Raw genomic sequence first — 16236 nt, 5'->3', positions numbered from 1 at the left:
GGACGGAGGGTGTCCAACATTGGCAAATAGCACCTTTATCTTACCAGTCATGGACACCTCCAATTTTGACGGTCCAAGTTTATTAATATATATTTTTGCCATACTTATGCCTTGACTATACCAATATTAGTGTGTAGAAAAACATATACCTTTCAATTTGTTCACAGCTTTACTATAGTAGAGCTGCCAAGTGATTTCTTACCTTATTCAACTTCTTAACACAATGTGAAAACAAGCTCGTGCAATCGACACCACGACTTTACCACACCTGCAGTATTCGTAGATCTAGCAGACGACAGCCTAACAATCTTAAGTGGAACCAGTATATCATATATATAATTTCCAACACAATGCAAACTTCCCCGCGTTAGTGAATGTCTTATTTTTCATACATTTCTGCCGAAGTGTCCATTACTAGCGGCGAAATACACATGTCCATAACTGGGATGTTTACCTTATATTTGATAATGGAAGCATCGTCATAAATACAGTATCTATTAGAGCAAATCTTTTGACGAGGATTTGTCTCAAGATCAATACACCTATTGAAATAGTTGAAGGTGCGTAATGCAGAAATGCTATTTTATCGCGTGTTAACTTGAGGTTTCTGGTATGGGAATTGTCATCCATGTAGTGTGTGCTAATGTAATTCGTGATTTAAAAAAATAAGGAGTGAGACGGATTCGAAGTGCCACGCAGAACACACATAATTTACTAACTCGCTTCGCTACTCCCTCGGCCAAACACTTAGGTTACACTGTTTACATTTTTTTTTTTCATTTTATCGAAAGTATAGGCTAATCTTAAATTCGCATTGTCGATTCGGGTTTTCTAACGAGAATTATTATGTTACAACTTAATTTGGATGTAAAATCTTGATTTAATTAGCATTTAAGGACTTTGCAGTACTATGTGCATTAAAATTAAAACAGAAATACTGTGAAATGTCGGTTTCAAACTTCACGTCTACCTTGATTCCAAATATCTGTGCTCTCATTTCTTTGTTCAGCAAATGTTGGTAGGAGTCGAAAGTTGTTATTGATTTCTATTTTTCGCTTATATCATCATTATTTTCCACTATTTTTGCATAAAATTTTAAAGAAATATTAGTTATTAACTTCTTTCTCCCATGAACATACAAAGAAAAAATAATACATCACGAAAACAAAGTTGTTGCGGAAAATTGTAAGTTACAGTACGCGCCATTTTTTTTTAACATGGTGGTACGCTGAATATTAATATGCGGTTTTTAGAAAGGTGCATTTGATTCGACATAGATCGTCTCCTATTCATATTTGCGAAGGTGGCACCAAATGGCTCATATTACTGATTTTAGATTAGGTTTCATTGCTTTAGAATTAGTAAATTATATCTTACTTTCAAGCTGCGAAACCATAATTGTGTCGAATGTGCACTACACATGAGCTGTTTTGGTTTATAGGCAATAGTGGCGTTAAAGATCGACTAGTGTTTCCAGGGTTTTCAAGAAAAATATTCTAACCAAACACAGTTAAAAACTTGCTAGATTATTATGATTTACCCTGTCAAAATGTGAAGAACCTCAAGTGTCTTATAAGGGTGTAGTGGGTGAGGGTGTTCGGTGGTCGGAGTGGAACGTGTTTAAGGGAGCTCCGAACTGGTGAAACCCCACCATTGTTTATGCGTATAAATAATGGTGGGGACCCCACAGTTCAGAACATTTTGGTCCTTGTATGTTTTAGAAAATATTACACTTTCTAATGGTACAAAAATAATTATATACTATATACGAAATATCAATTTTCAATTTCATAGAACCGCCTGCTAAAGTAAACGTGAATTCATTTATAAAACTGCTTTTTTTGTATAGAGTATCGATAAATAACTTGTGACTTGCATGAGAGATAGACCTATCATTTTTTTTAACAGTGAATGAGGATTATTTTATGCAGTAATTGCCATCATTAGCGATTTTTAACGTAAGCAAAGTAGGCCTATTTCCTCCACAACCAACAGTTGTCTTGCCAAGGTGTCACAGAACACTTGTCCGTTACATAATTTTGGCAAAATTTCCAGCAACTCATAAACATATAGTCCAATAAATAAGCTAACTTAATAATGGTTTGACAATTCTGTAAGTAGTAGTCTTTACTTTTTACGAGTCTTTTAACAGTGTAAATACAATGCATATTCGTATTTACTCAATGTTATTACAAGTACACAACTACACTATATTGACTGTTATGGGGAAAAAGAAAAAGAAAATGACTTAGTTTTGACATATGAAATTCCAAAGAACGTTTTTTTTTTTTTTTTTTTTCGTACAATTTTTCGTAGGAGCACAGGCAATTAACAAGAAAACAGACATAAGTTAATATGGAGCCTTACGTGAAAAAAATTTCTTAATCCTTTTCCAGTACGACGGATGGATACTATATATGCGAGTTCGATACCGTCAAAGATCTCGCATTAGGGCATGTATAGTTGTTTATATTATCTCAACGGTTCACATGTACACAACAATTTTTAATTCAAGTGTTTAATATAGAGAAGTTTGTTTGATATGAAGAGCATAGGAATAATTCCTTTCCAAGATACATTGTAATCTATTTACGAAGTAATAAGTAAAGACAAAATGTTTGCCAAATGCCCATTTCTTAATGTTAGAGATATATATGGTAAAAATGAAGTTGCTGAAATTCATTTGGGAGATCGAAACTTCAATTTCAGCAAAAGTATCTTTTGCTTGTTTCGCTGTATATTGCCCATATTATTGTTCAAATCTCGAATGATGCTTATTCTTTGCATTTTCATTAAAATTAGAGTTTCATCGGTATAAATTACACTAATCTCTGCTTTGAACAAAGGTTCCTGCCGCTTCCTAAAAATTTGAAAAGAGAGAAACGCTAGGTCAAGGCCACACTCCATCCCGATACAGGGAAAGAACTTCGTCGAAGAAATATCGACGAGTTATTGCTACGAATAAGTACTTCGAGAAAACAAAGAGAATTAAACGAGTGCTCAAAGATGAAAATGTACCAATCTACATGTCCTTGACTGCTTCCAAAGATGCTCCGACTACGTCCGTGAAAATAGATTTTTTCTTTTAATACGATCGAGGACATAACTATTAGTTAACAACTTGAACTAATATCTCGCTATCATGTGTAACAGCAATTAACGAATCGTTTTGGCGGACTACCAAAATGAACAAAATTAAAATATAATTCATTATTTTTTAACTATTCATTCCAAAGACGGATCTAGAAGGTAAAAACTAGGGGAGCGGCAGCCAGAACCCAGACTATGATAGGCATATAGTTAGTTTACTATAAACTTTCAAAAATATATAAATAATGGCTTAAATTATTCTTGTCACTCAAAAAACTGGGAGGACGTAAGTCCCCCGACCCCGGGCTACATCCGCAAGTGACTCATTCGAAAGTGCCCAATTATTTCTTTCTTCCAACTGTTGCGTGTAAAGTTCTATAAACTGCGAGAAGTGATAGAATCCAGTAAATATAGTAAATAATTTATCTATTAAATACATAAGCAAAGCATTTCATGTTTCTTCCTTTCAAAAGAGGTACTCTACAAACAACGAACAATATTCCTAGCATAGGTTATCGGACTGTGCATGACTAATTTCAGTTGCTTTCTTTAGATCATTTTAATGTTTATCTTCATTAATTTTAATTGGATTTTAGTGTCTATTTTACTGCATATTACTTGAACTATAAGTGTGTATTGTCCATGTTTTTTGTGCCTGAAGATTCTGTCTCTAGTAATACGTAATGCAGGGCTGTTGAGAATTAACCTTCCATTAAAAATTATTTGATAATTATAATAATTACTATTCAATTTTAGTATAAAAAGTTTTAATAATTACATTAGATGGTGTAAATTGTATACAATGTTAAAATTACATGTATGTATCTGCATTGTTTACAATTTTTGTAATCGTCTAGCAACAGCCTAAATTAGCTTCTGTAGGAAATAGCGAAATCATTGTTAAATGGACCATCCAATTTATCAAGCCATTATAGATTAATGCGGTATCTCACCTCCTACTTTGCTGGTTATTAATGTGAGGCTTGACAGTCGAATAGCATACCGAAAATCTTCTGTCGAACTGTTGACTGCAGAATGAGAAAGAATAATATTTACATTATGATGAGGCTGTCAAAATCTTCTGAAATGTATATGAAAACCAAAGGCTCATCTTGTTACATAATTGATTAACAATATATGTTCATAAAATTACGAATAAAGACTGGACCTATTATTTTGTTGAAAATGAGTTCCTAGCGGTGTTCCATTGTTTCAACAGTGGTGGTAACATTCTTTTGTCAACAGTGGCTCGTAAAGTCTTACTAAAAGGAACATCATATATTTTGTTTCGTGAAAGCACAAAGATATTTATAAAATACTCATAATTTTCATTAGGGAGTTAATTCTCAAGCATCTTGAATGTATAATTCTATAATTTTAATGATTATATAGTTTTATAAATATATAATTTTGTGAAATAGGTTCCATAAAAATAGGGTCAAGCTAACATGTTTCAGTGTACCTGTGTTTTTTTTACTACTTATAACTGTTTCATGTAAATTTCCAGTACAAGTGGATCGTTTGAGTGTAAAAGATGGGTAACGTCAGAAATCACTGAGAGGTTGAGTGAAACTCTACTAGTTTCGTCAAAATTAAATAAATTCCGGCTGAGAGGGATTTTATGTGGTGGCAACGGTATGTATTATTTTTAAAATAAACCCATTCATATAAACCTTATCTAGTATAATAATATAGATAGTAGTAAAATTGTGAGTAATGGCAACTGACCACCTTGTAACTTGAAAACCTCTTCTCAAATTTTAACATTCAAAAATGGAAATTACTTTGAATATTATGTATAATGTTTGTTTTTTTACTTTGCAGCTCTTTCGAGTAAATATTTAATAAATTTACAGATAGTGGAAAAATACCAGCTGGGAAATTACCAGAAATAGGAAGATTGATGGTTTTTATTGCTATATCGTCTCTGCAAAGATCTGCAGTTTAGAGCTATTGGAAACAGTTATAGAATTCCCTACATTAAAGGAATATTACTAGACCTGTGCATACGAATGTGTATGTAATGAAAACATAATTACTCAGAGCCAGTGGCAAGACCTTCGGTCATCGAAAGATGCAGCAATGACTAAACAAAATAATTAAAATATTATATTTTAAAGATCAGTTAGAAGTTACGCAGGAACTGAAACATCAATTAAAATGTTCATATATTTGTGGAAAATTAGTTAAGAGATCGATAAAAAGCTAGAAGTACTCAAAACAATTTGACAAGTTGTGGCGAATCGAAAATCTACGTATTCTCTCGCTTGTTGAGTTCTTCTTAACCTGCAATTCATACAGCTGCTCACTCATCTCAGGATCTAATGAATCTCGGTTGTGTTCGGTAGCGTTCGACTCTTGCCCTCAATCATATACGCGAAAATTATCCTTAAACGCAAAGGGGCATGCGTGTAGCCTTGCTTACCGCTGTCTTGTCGTTAATGGTTATTAATTGCTAGCGATAGAGTCATTTGTGTTACAATAAGTATATTCAATAAATGTTGGGAATAAATAAAATTACCATGAGAAATCCGGAAAAAGATGGTTGAGTTGAACAGAAACCCTTTGATTCTCTTACGTTTGAAGAAAAGTTTAAGACAGTTGAAAGTGGCGTGAGGCTTATTATTACATATGCGTGAATTATTGCAAAGCAAAATTCGCGTTTGAGTTTGCAGTAATCGACATGATATTTACTAATTATAATTACATGTATTTTTTGCGTTGCGGTGTAATTGCAGATTTACGTATTTGTTATTTAGACTCCAGCCCTATCCTACGCTAGTAAGGTTCACAGCTAAAGTCTCTGAAACAAATAGATCCTATTCTATATACCAAGTATTTTACCACTTCTAATTATGAATTTCACAATGGGCGTTGTGTTATTGAGCATTTAGCAAAACTGTTTTCAAGTGTTTTTTGATTTTTCAAAAGGCACTCTTACTATTTTTTTTTCTATGGGTGGATTTGAGTGCATCGTATGTACGACACGTGCATTTTCACGAGGCGGTAAGTTGCGGGAAGCGAGGACAGCAAAAAATTGCTTTACAATATACAAAACCGGAATATATGAAATATATAATGATAAACAGGTTATCATAATATTACATTTGCATTTAAAATTCATGTTTACGTTGGATTAGTTTATGATCGCGTAGATAGTCTTAATATCATAAAGTGGGGCCGCGGTGGCTCAGTAGTAGAGCTCTGGTGCATGGGGTCCCGGGTTCAAACCCTACTCCCGCCAAGTGAAATTTGTAGTGGGCAAACACCATGTGCGCGGGTTTTCTCAGGGTTCTCCCGTTCTCTCCTACTTTCTTCATTATTCCACCACTTCATTCATTTCTCATCATCACCGTCTCCTTTAGCCTAGCCGGCATAATCGTGGGACGTAAAACTCAAGGATTTCATTTCATTTTTGATCATATGACGCAACACAATACCACGAAGCAGGTGAGTTGTAGACTTGAGCAAGTGCATTTCTAATTCCATTCTTCGCATAATCTTTACTCAAGTTTAAAAAGCCTGTTACTGGCGATCAGTAGCGTATTTAGGTGGAGATATCGGGCACAAGCCCCCCCCCCCCAAGTAAATTTGTTAGTTTTTGGAATTCCACGTAAACATTAATTCTTCTTACCATTTCTAAGAATTTCATTGACTTTCTATTTTCTTATGCTCTTTGTTCATAAATAATACTGCCGATTGCTTCAGTTATGTAGATTTTAGTTGTTAGTTGGAGAGGATCTGATCAAATAGGTCTTGTTGTAGGCAATGGCGTCGAAACTGGTTGTACAATCTCCCTCCGTAGAACAAACCATATGAGAATCAAGTTTCATAACTTGAGAGGGCCTTTGAGTGTCAGGGATCCTCTCATCACAGTGTCTGCTGGACCGTTATCGCCACCACTGGATATAGGCTTATAATGTATTATGAAATGATAGTGTTATGTATTCTAGTGTTATGTCTTTCCATATTATGCACATTATAGTGGTATAGTGACCTCTAATTATTATAGTGGTATAGTAATCTCTAATTAAAATATTTGTGACAAACTACAATTAATAGGCACAGGTATTTTAAGCTCTAACATGTTAAGGAAAGGTAACATCGGATGTCGCGTATTGGAAAAGTAAGTCTGAAAAAGAACGCAGTGCTCAGAAACTGACAAGTAAACCTTACGTTTGGGTGAATCGAGTTGCTGACTGAGATACATATTAGAAAGTAGTACTAAATGTGGTCAGTATTTCAGTGAAGTTGTAGGTGCGAAGCTCCAGGGGTTTAGGAGATACAGCTACCAGAACATCACATGGAAGTACAGAATAGTCTTCATACAGTTGGAGGTAAAAGCCCCCTAAGACCTCTTGTAACGACAAAAGGTGAATAACAAATATATGGGTACATATTAGGACTAGGGGGACGTCATATAGTAAGGGTATACCTAATGGCGGCCATCTTGAAATCCGCCATTTTGAATTAAGGTTAAGTTTTTAAAATAGGAATAGGGTCATGTGATACATGATTTAAGGCGCAAATTTAATCAGAAGAACAATGGTGACGTTACTTTTGATTTACGCGCAATTGGTAAAAAGTCACAGGGAAATTAAATATTGTTGCAGCATATGTATTAGTCCTTTACCCCACCTTGTAAATTTTGTGTTAATGATAATAATTAAATAAAAAGTAGGTGGATAAATATTAGGTCTATGATAAGAGTTGCCTTGATGACGGCCATGTTCAAATCCGCCATTTTGAATCAGACAAACGTTTTAAACAAAACGCATAACAGAGACACCTTATTAATAGCAAATTTTACCATAAATCCAACGGTATAACCATTTTTGCTTTATCATTAACCAGCACAAAATTAAATGGGAATAGAGTAATGCAATAGATGACTTCGGGCTAGAAGTTAATCAGAAATACAATGGTGGCTTTACAATGTTAGTTGTTTGATGAGCAACTGATTCAAAGTGGCGGATTTTAACATGGCCGCCATCAAGGCAGGTCTTACAGGGCTTTTACCTCTAACTGTATGAAGACTATTCTGTACTTCCATGTGATGTTCTGGTAGCTGTATCTCCTAAACCCCTGGAGCTTCGCACAACTTCACTGAAATACTGACCACATTTAGTACTACTTTCTAATATGTGTCTCAGTCACCAACTCGATTCACCCAAACGTAAGGTTTACTTGTGAGCTTTTGTGGGGAAGGAAACGTAACACATGATAATGCAATAGGTAAAGCTACCTAAAATCTTGTCATCCTAATTACTTCTAATAGTGTACCCAGCAATATCGAAATCAATACTATACCAATACCAGCGAGTGCAAACCTGTAGTGCTTTTTTCTTTTAAACCTACAAAAGTTAAATAACGTATTTGAAATTTATCTGGCACGGTGAAATTTGGTAACTGACACAAAAATATTAGAAATGGTACATAAATGTACACAGAAAAGAGCAGGAACTGATTTTCCACGCGCTCTTAATGGTAAAAAAAATATAGTAAATAACATTTATTACTATTAATTTTTAGTGAATTCTTTATTTTCATTAACGCTACTAAATTTATGATAGAGTAGCATACTTAATATCATGGTTTTTAATATTTTTCTAGGGAAGGTAGGCTATTTGTTACACGGGGCAGCAAATTGTCTAGGGGTAGCCCTGGGTGGATATGTAATTTTAACTGGATTTACAAAATCGGTCAAACCTCATGGAAAATTAGACAGCCATTTCTAATGCGTTGTATATTAGACTCACCTTACTTTCAGTCTTTGAAAAATTCATGGATTCCAACGCAAATCAAGATGGATCTATCAATTATATAAGTACTCTACTAAAAATCAAATTGTGCTATGCGTAGACGCAAACCAATACGTAATGGGGTTATTGTCTAATTTCTGAAAACAGAAGGTGGACAAGGGCCTGAATAACACATTAGGAGGTTAACAGCACTTGGAAGATCAAAAAGTGGGGGAAAAATAGATAGATTGAGACAGGGTTCGATTTGTTAATTTACCAGTGGGGGAATAGGTGGATCAGAATGTGTAGTGCATTTGCATATGGGGCTTCAAAGTTGTGAGATGACCAAAAATATTTCCTGGAGCCTCCTCTAATCAGAGTAATATTTTATGTTCAAATTCAAAATCTAGCTAAACAAAACATTCAATTATCAAAAGTAACAAAACAATAACAGAAAATGTAGTAAAGATATAGTGTACGTACGTAAAAAGTACGTACATACAACAAACTAAAGTTGTCTTTTTTAAAAGAAAAACATTACTTACGTTTTAGTTGAAAAGGCGAGATGCATGTAGTCCTGGGTATTCTTCGATATTTCTTGCTTTCCCGGTAGGATTGTCTGTAGCACTGTGACGCTTCAATTTTATCCACATTGTTGTATATATTTCGGCATTAAAGAAACGCAAAGGTGGACCATTTATATATACAAAAAGGAGCTTGTTAAGTGTTACAATCTGCATACGATTCCTCAGATCATTCATTGTTTGATTCATGGCACTAAACCCACGTTGACATTTTGCAGTTGATATCGGTATTACTTCCACAGCTTTAAGTTCCTGAACAGCTGGAGGCATATAAGAAGGATTGTTCTTGTACAAACGAAATTCTTTCACTACCAAGGAAACACCATTCATTGACTGTTTCAACAATTTCGATAGTCGAGGGATGGCATCATCTCCGAAGAACACTAGTTCATTTTTTGATCAACAGGCCAAGAAGCAGGGTTTAACACTGAAGCATCAACGAAAAGTCTTTATTTGGAAAACGAAAGTTTATGTTGTCTAAAAGGGATTGAAGAAATTTCAATCGGAAAGTGTCAAATTTTGTTTTATCACTAGCAGTAGGCTTAGTGATGGACATTCCTTTGAATGTATTTCTTTGCTCTAATTCATTAAGAGCATTTCTTGATCTCGGGGGATCAACAGTCTTTAACGCGCAAATTGATTTTGATATACCAAATCGATTTCTCGTTTGGTTTCAACTGCAGATGCACTTCTGTTCTGCAAATAGAGCGAAAGACCTTTCAAAATTTCAAGAACATAATAGATTAATATAAATTCCCTGATGAATAACCAGCTGGTTAGCTTCTTTACTAAACCCTCGAATTTCGATCTCTCACGCACCAGACGAGATGTATCTTTACTACATTTAGTCAAAAGACTGCACATTGCAATGTAACTTTGCCACAGTGACCGCACAGAATTGAATGAAGATGCAAACCAACGTACTCCAAACACACGACCCAATTTCAGAATATTTGTTGACAGTTCTTCTGATAATGTTTAAGTAGTCTCTGGTTTCTTGGGCTATGAGAAAACACTGAATGTAAAGCATCCATAAATGCTTGCATATGATACACATTAGAGATAGATTTAATCACATCTTGAACTGTAAGCTCAAGTTTGTGATTCTAGCAGTGAACTACAATTAAGTCGTTGTTCAACAGTTCACGTAATCTTGTTGCAACTCCACTGTAACAATCGTGCATCATTGCCGCGCCGTCTGTTGCTAAGCCAACAAGGTGATTCTTCAGAACGTTTTCCGTTATGTCATAGTTAGATAAAGTCTCTGACAAGCTTCCTAATATAGCTTCTGCTTTAGTGTTGTCAGGTTCGACAATTTCAAAAAAATAGTTACACGCAGCACCTTCAAAAACTATACGAAAATAAATTATCATACAAGATTTATTAGATGTTGTCGTGCTCTCATCAATTAAAATACTAAACTTTTCTCCTGACTTCACAATAAACTTAGCAAGACTTTTTTTTTTTTTTTTTTTTTTTCATTTCCTCAGCAATAAACATTATCATGTTTTTGCACGCATGATCGGAGTATAACATATTTCCCACGGAAACTCCATTTAATCTGTGAAGTTCAACCAAAGAAGTGTGTGTCAAGAAAGATAGATTTTCTTTAGTAATCATATATGGAGTACGCATGAGTGCAGCTGTTGTTCTAATTTTCTTCAGTTTGGAGTTGGCCTAGACTCGTGCTTTTTTTTTTTTTTGGTATGGATTCCTTAATGTGCTGTTTCTACCGATTATCCATTATTTCCATGCATTTGAGGTGGGACTTGCATCTTGCATGATCACCAATTTTGTCATTAAGTTTCTCGGGGTTAGTTGCAGAAACACCGTCTATAAGCGCATTGTCGATACGTACGCGTTCCATACTATCTACGTTAAGAGATCGAATTTCAGTGCACACGGAACCAATAACTAATTTCATTTTGTTTATTGCCAACCACGGTCTGCTCTTCTTCCAATTATTAAAACGATTATCGAGATAATTCAACACAACCACCAACATTTGCACTATTCTCGTTTCCCGATTCTGTAAAAACGATATTATTAGCATCACATTTAGCACGTTTTTCTGCTGGTGGAACTTCTATATCGGTATTAACATCATCAGAAAGTTTTATCTTACCCGATGAAGTGCCTTCTTTTGCTGTTGTATTTGGCGGTCTCTATTTCTGTTGTTTCGTACTGGGAGCATAAAATGACAATATAGTTCGTTGTTTCTCACAAACGTTCAACAATAATACACACGCATAGGTTTATGATTTCATTATATATATGTGTATATAAGAAACTACCAGAATATTGATCGATATAAGAAAGTATTCAGTTTACACCGGTGTAAAATGCACTCCACGCAAGAACGAATGCACAGCTACCATCAACTCAACACGAGAGAACACTAGAGGGCTCATCAACATCTAACTTGCTGCGAACAACTCTAAAGTCCTGACCCTGTCTATTTCTTTTCTTTTTCTTTAAGGATAAATGGAACCTATATAACTCTTCGATTGTTTGAAAATCCAAATAAACCGAAGTGGTGTATTGCTTTCATTTAACGCCGGTCCTTATGTGTCTACGACCGATAGAGGAAAGCATCTGTGTTTTCCTACGCCCAACGAGCAATAAAACTTGATGTTCTAAACTGATCTGTCACGGGAACAGCCGCAGACGAAAAACAAATATGGCATTTACCCCGCAAGCACGAATGTATAGTAACTTGAATTTCCTCCATACTTGTAATTTTCCCCGTTGCCTTAATTCCTTCTCAACAACCATTCTATTCTAGTGATAGTGTAGGTTTCCACTGTTCTCCTGAGATCAAATTTTCCGGTTCTATTCCTTTATTAGCTACTTAAAAAAAGACTACTGTAGATGATAGCACAGACTTACATTCATTCTTGCCTTTGGTTGGGGAGGCTGTAGGATCCAAAATTTCAAACATATGTTGACCCCAAGAGCAATAAACATTTCTTCCTTGTGTAATGTGATGCACGGGGAAAGAGGGAAAATTCTGGTCCACTTGTGCTTTTGCTAGTACCTCAATTGTTTCTTTTCTTGTCGGCGAAAGAAGAAACACATTATTGGTATATTGATGTCTGGTGCTCCGAGTTTCAATGCTAAGCTTAAACATAACGTCTTCCCCTTCATTTTTTATGATAAAGAGGAATGGACCCTTCATAATTTACTACAGACCTTGAAACAACACACACCTTTGGTTTTGTTTTCTTGCAAGATTCGTTTAAAACTCCCCAAAAAGGGTATTTTTATGCGAGTAGCTAACACAAACAAATACAGCCTCATGTACGAGAAAGAATAAAAGGAAAGTGAGACAGAAGAAGCGTCATCCAAACTTAAAAAACAGAACACTCTAAGAGTGTGATTTTAAATATTTTCCATGATAAATGAACTATGTACAGAGAGGCGAAAACATCTATCCCTGGTCGGGGCGACATTAGCTAAACCAGAAGCCGGGATGATTTTTCCAGAGGGAGGAAATCCCAGGCATCCTCCCCTACAAATCGAACACTGGACTGAGAGAGAGGAAGAGAGAGAGAGAGAAAGTCTTAAAACGTGTCATAGATGTAACATGTTTTCGTGGTAAACGAAGAGCTTCATTCCATGCGTACGATGAAAGGGATCAGTCTTTAAATACATGGAACTTCATAGATACTGAATCTTTTAGAATTGTAAAATTCTGTATGAGAAGACCATGTTAAAATTACGTTTAGATTTAAAGGAACATCCAGCGATATACAAAATGGCATAATTCCAAAATTAGTAAAGCATTTTTTATAAGAAACTGAAAAAACAGATTTTGTTTCAGTTATGTTAGAAACAACGTATGTTAGAAGTTGTCGCATAAACTATCTTACACTATGTGAATAAACAAGAGGGTTATGATAAAAAGTAAAGATTTTCAAATTAATTAGATCTATTTTTCTTTGTAATTTACTTAATCTAATTTGTCGTATTTAGTTACAGATTGAATACAAATTAATCAAGTCTGAGTAATTGTCCATCAATCAACCAATTAGTATTCTGTTTGAATGTTTATTGAACCTATCGTAGCGAGCTTCTACCATTCTACACTTCCGACACTTGTGTGTTGTATGTACCACGATACCTCTCGTAGAATGAATCCGATTTTTAATTGTTTGAAGTTCCAATCACATCAAGAATAAGGCGGAAAGGGGGTAAATCGACACTATGTTGCAATTTTTCATTTACACACAAAACAATTCTACTGTATACCGTATTTTACGGACTATAAGACACACTTTTTTCTACTATAAATTGCCTCCAAAATTAAGGCGCGTCTTATACTCGAAATTTATATAAAAATGTTCAGTGCTTGATTTAATATTTAAAATTTGATGGTCATATATAAAATAAAGACTACCTTATATATGAAGAGGACAACGATGACGACGACGAGGGAGAAGAAGAAGAAGAAAGTTTAGATGATGATTTTCAGGGATTGTAAAGATAGTTTCGGTTTTATAATTTTTTTTCTTTTAGTCTGGCTTTGTGCAATCTAATAATAAAAATGGTAAAAATGTTACGGTATTTTTTCTTAAAAAACTGCTTAAAAATTAAGGTGCGTCTTATAGTCCGTAAAATACGATAACCGCGTGAAAATTATTCGATTTGGATTTAAAAAAAAAAGTGTATTTTATATAGAGCATTCCAACAATTTTCATTGTTAGCAATTGAAGTCAGCGAAGAATAAGCGGCTAAATGGAAATAAACTCTCCCGAAGTTCGAAGTTTTCTTATTTTAACAATTTTCATCAAACAATTGGAACAAAGTCATTCGTAGTCTTCTTAATCATTCCCATTGCTTGAGATGAACGTTTTTAGGAGTAAAAAAATAAATTCATCCTTCCTTATTTAGAAGCACGCTCCACGTTAATTTTCGTTTAAGAAAAAATATTTTGGCGAAACATAGTATATATTTTTCAAAGACTTCCGAATCACCCCTTCTCCTTGTAGTTGAAATCAGTCAATAATAAGGGAGTGCGTGTATTTAGCGACCTCCTCTTCCTCCTCCTCCTTAACGTCAATAATAAGAGAGTCCTCTTCTTTAACAAAATATGTTTCGCGGAATCGTAGAAATGTTTCAATTTCTACGAACGATAGTGAAACTCGTATAAGATAAGGCGATGAAAATTTTAATTAAATCCAGTTCTTTTGCTTCAACGATCACCAGCATAGCTAGTGGTATAGCATTTAGTAGCTAATTTGAAAGGGCAATGACCTTGTCATTGCCGCGAAGTATCACTATGTGCTATTTCCCCATTCAATAACCAGCCCTGACATTCGGCAAGTCTATCGATAAAGTAGACCACAATGACATGCCTCGTCACTGCTCAATCCCTGTTTATATATATATATATATATATATATATATATATATATATATATATTTATTTATTTATTTTGCGTTCAAGAGTCCACAGTATTGTACATTTGTATTTTAAATACATGCGGTATAGAACATGTCAAATTCTATTATTGTCCATATAATAAACTACTACTATACTTCCTTATACATCACATTATTCTTACAACATGATACATATATACATAGAAATACCATACCTTATCTATTCATCTACCTGATTTTATTCATAGTGCGAGAATCTATAGTTTTTTTCTTTACATTATGCTATCTTCATTTAGTATTTAGGAAACACGTATTCAAGATATTTGATTATAATAATATATAAATAAATATGACTACTCATGTAATAATAAAATAAAATACCTTATTATTGATTCATACAACTACAAGTTTCTAGCTTGAGCATGTTCACAAAATTCCGAGACAGTATAAAAGCAGTGCTCTTGTTGGTACTTTGTTAGTCTTTGTTTAAAGTGGTGATCAGATTCTGAGTTTCTTATGTTGATGGGTAAGCTGTTATAAATTTGTATTCCTGTATATTTTGGACCTTTTTGGTAAAGTGCTGTATTATGAATGGGAATTGCAAAATCGCTTTTGTTTCTGGTATTGTATGTATGAATGTCACTGTTGCATTTAAGAGACCGTTTCAGGTATTTTCTTATAAAAATTGCCGTTCGTAATATATAAAGGCAAGGCAGTGGGAGAATTTTAAGCTCACGGAATATTCTTTTGCATGATACTCTTGATTTTGTATCTTTCATTGTTCTTAGTACCCTTTTTTGAATCTTAAAAATTGTCTTACTTTCTGCTGCGTTTCCCCAGTGTACTATTCCATACGTAAGTAGACTCTCAAACTGACTATGATAAATTACTTTTAATGCTGATATGTTGAATGATGTCTTCACACTTTTTAAGGCATAGTGCACTTTACAAAGTTTCTTTTGCAATATAGATACGTGTCTATCCCACGTTAGTGTATCACTTACCCAGAGTCCTAGAAATTTCGTTGCTTTAACGTTATCTATAAATTTATTTTTAATAGATATGATTGGATTATTTACATTTGTATTTCGAGAGTGATGAAAGTTTATTACTGTAGTTTTATCGGTATTTAATTTTAGTTTATTATTTTCAAGCCATGAGTTTAATTCTTCTATTGTTTGTTCGATACTAACTTTCATTTTACTGTCAGTGTATTCAGTAATGGCTAGACTTGTATCGTCAGCAAACATGGTTGGTTTGGCTGTTTTTATGTAAGCTGGAAGATCATTGATGAAAATTATAAAGAGAGTAGGGCCTAAAATCGAGCCTTGTGGCATCCCGCATTTTATTGGTTTGATGTCAGAGATATATTTGAAACTTGTACCCTGCTGATCCGTGTAATCAATTTTTACGGCTTGATTTCTATCTTCTAAATA

At 34.4% G+C, this 16236-nt stretch overlaps 1 protein-coding gene across 8 annotated transcripts in view; it reads left to right on the top strand.

The window, feature by feature from the left end:
- Positions 1–16236, top strand: part of LOC145661197 (uncharacterized) — a 453672-nt gene that overhangs the window by 265145 nt on the left and 172291 nt on the right. For all 8 annotated transcript variants that reach the window (XM_081726653.1, XM_081726657.1, XM_081726655.1 and 5 more), the window contains one exon: positions 4598–4725. In XM_081726653.1, coding sequence (XP_081582779.1) covers positions 4598–4725 — 128 coding nt within the window. The remainder of the gene's footprint in view (positions 1–4597; positions 4726–16236) is intronic.

Source organism: Thermobia domestica, chromosome 1, assembly GCF_964235325.1.
Source record: "Thermobia domestica chromosome 1, izTheDome1.hap1.1, whole genome shotgun sequence".
NCBI lineage: Eukaryota > Metazoa > Arthropoda > Insecta > Zygentoma > Lepismatidae > Thermobia > Thermobia domestica.
Note: the sequence above shows the minus strand (reverse complement) of the source record. Positions and strands in the feature narration are given on the sequence as shown.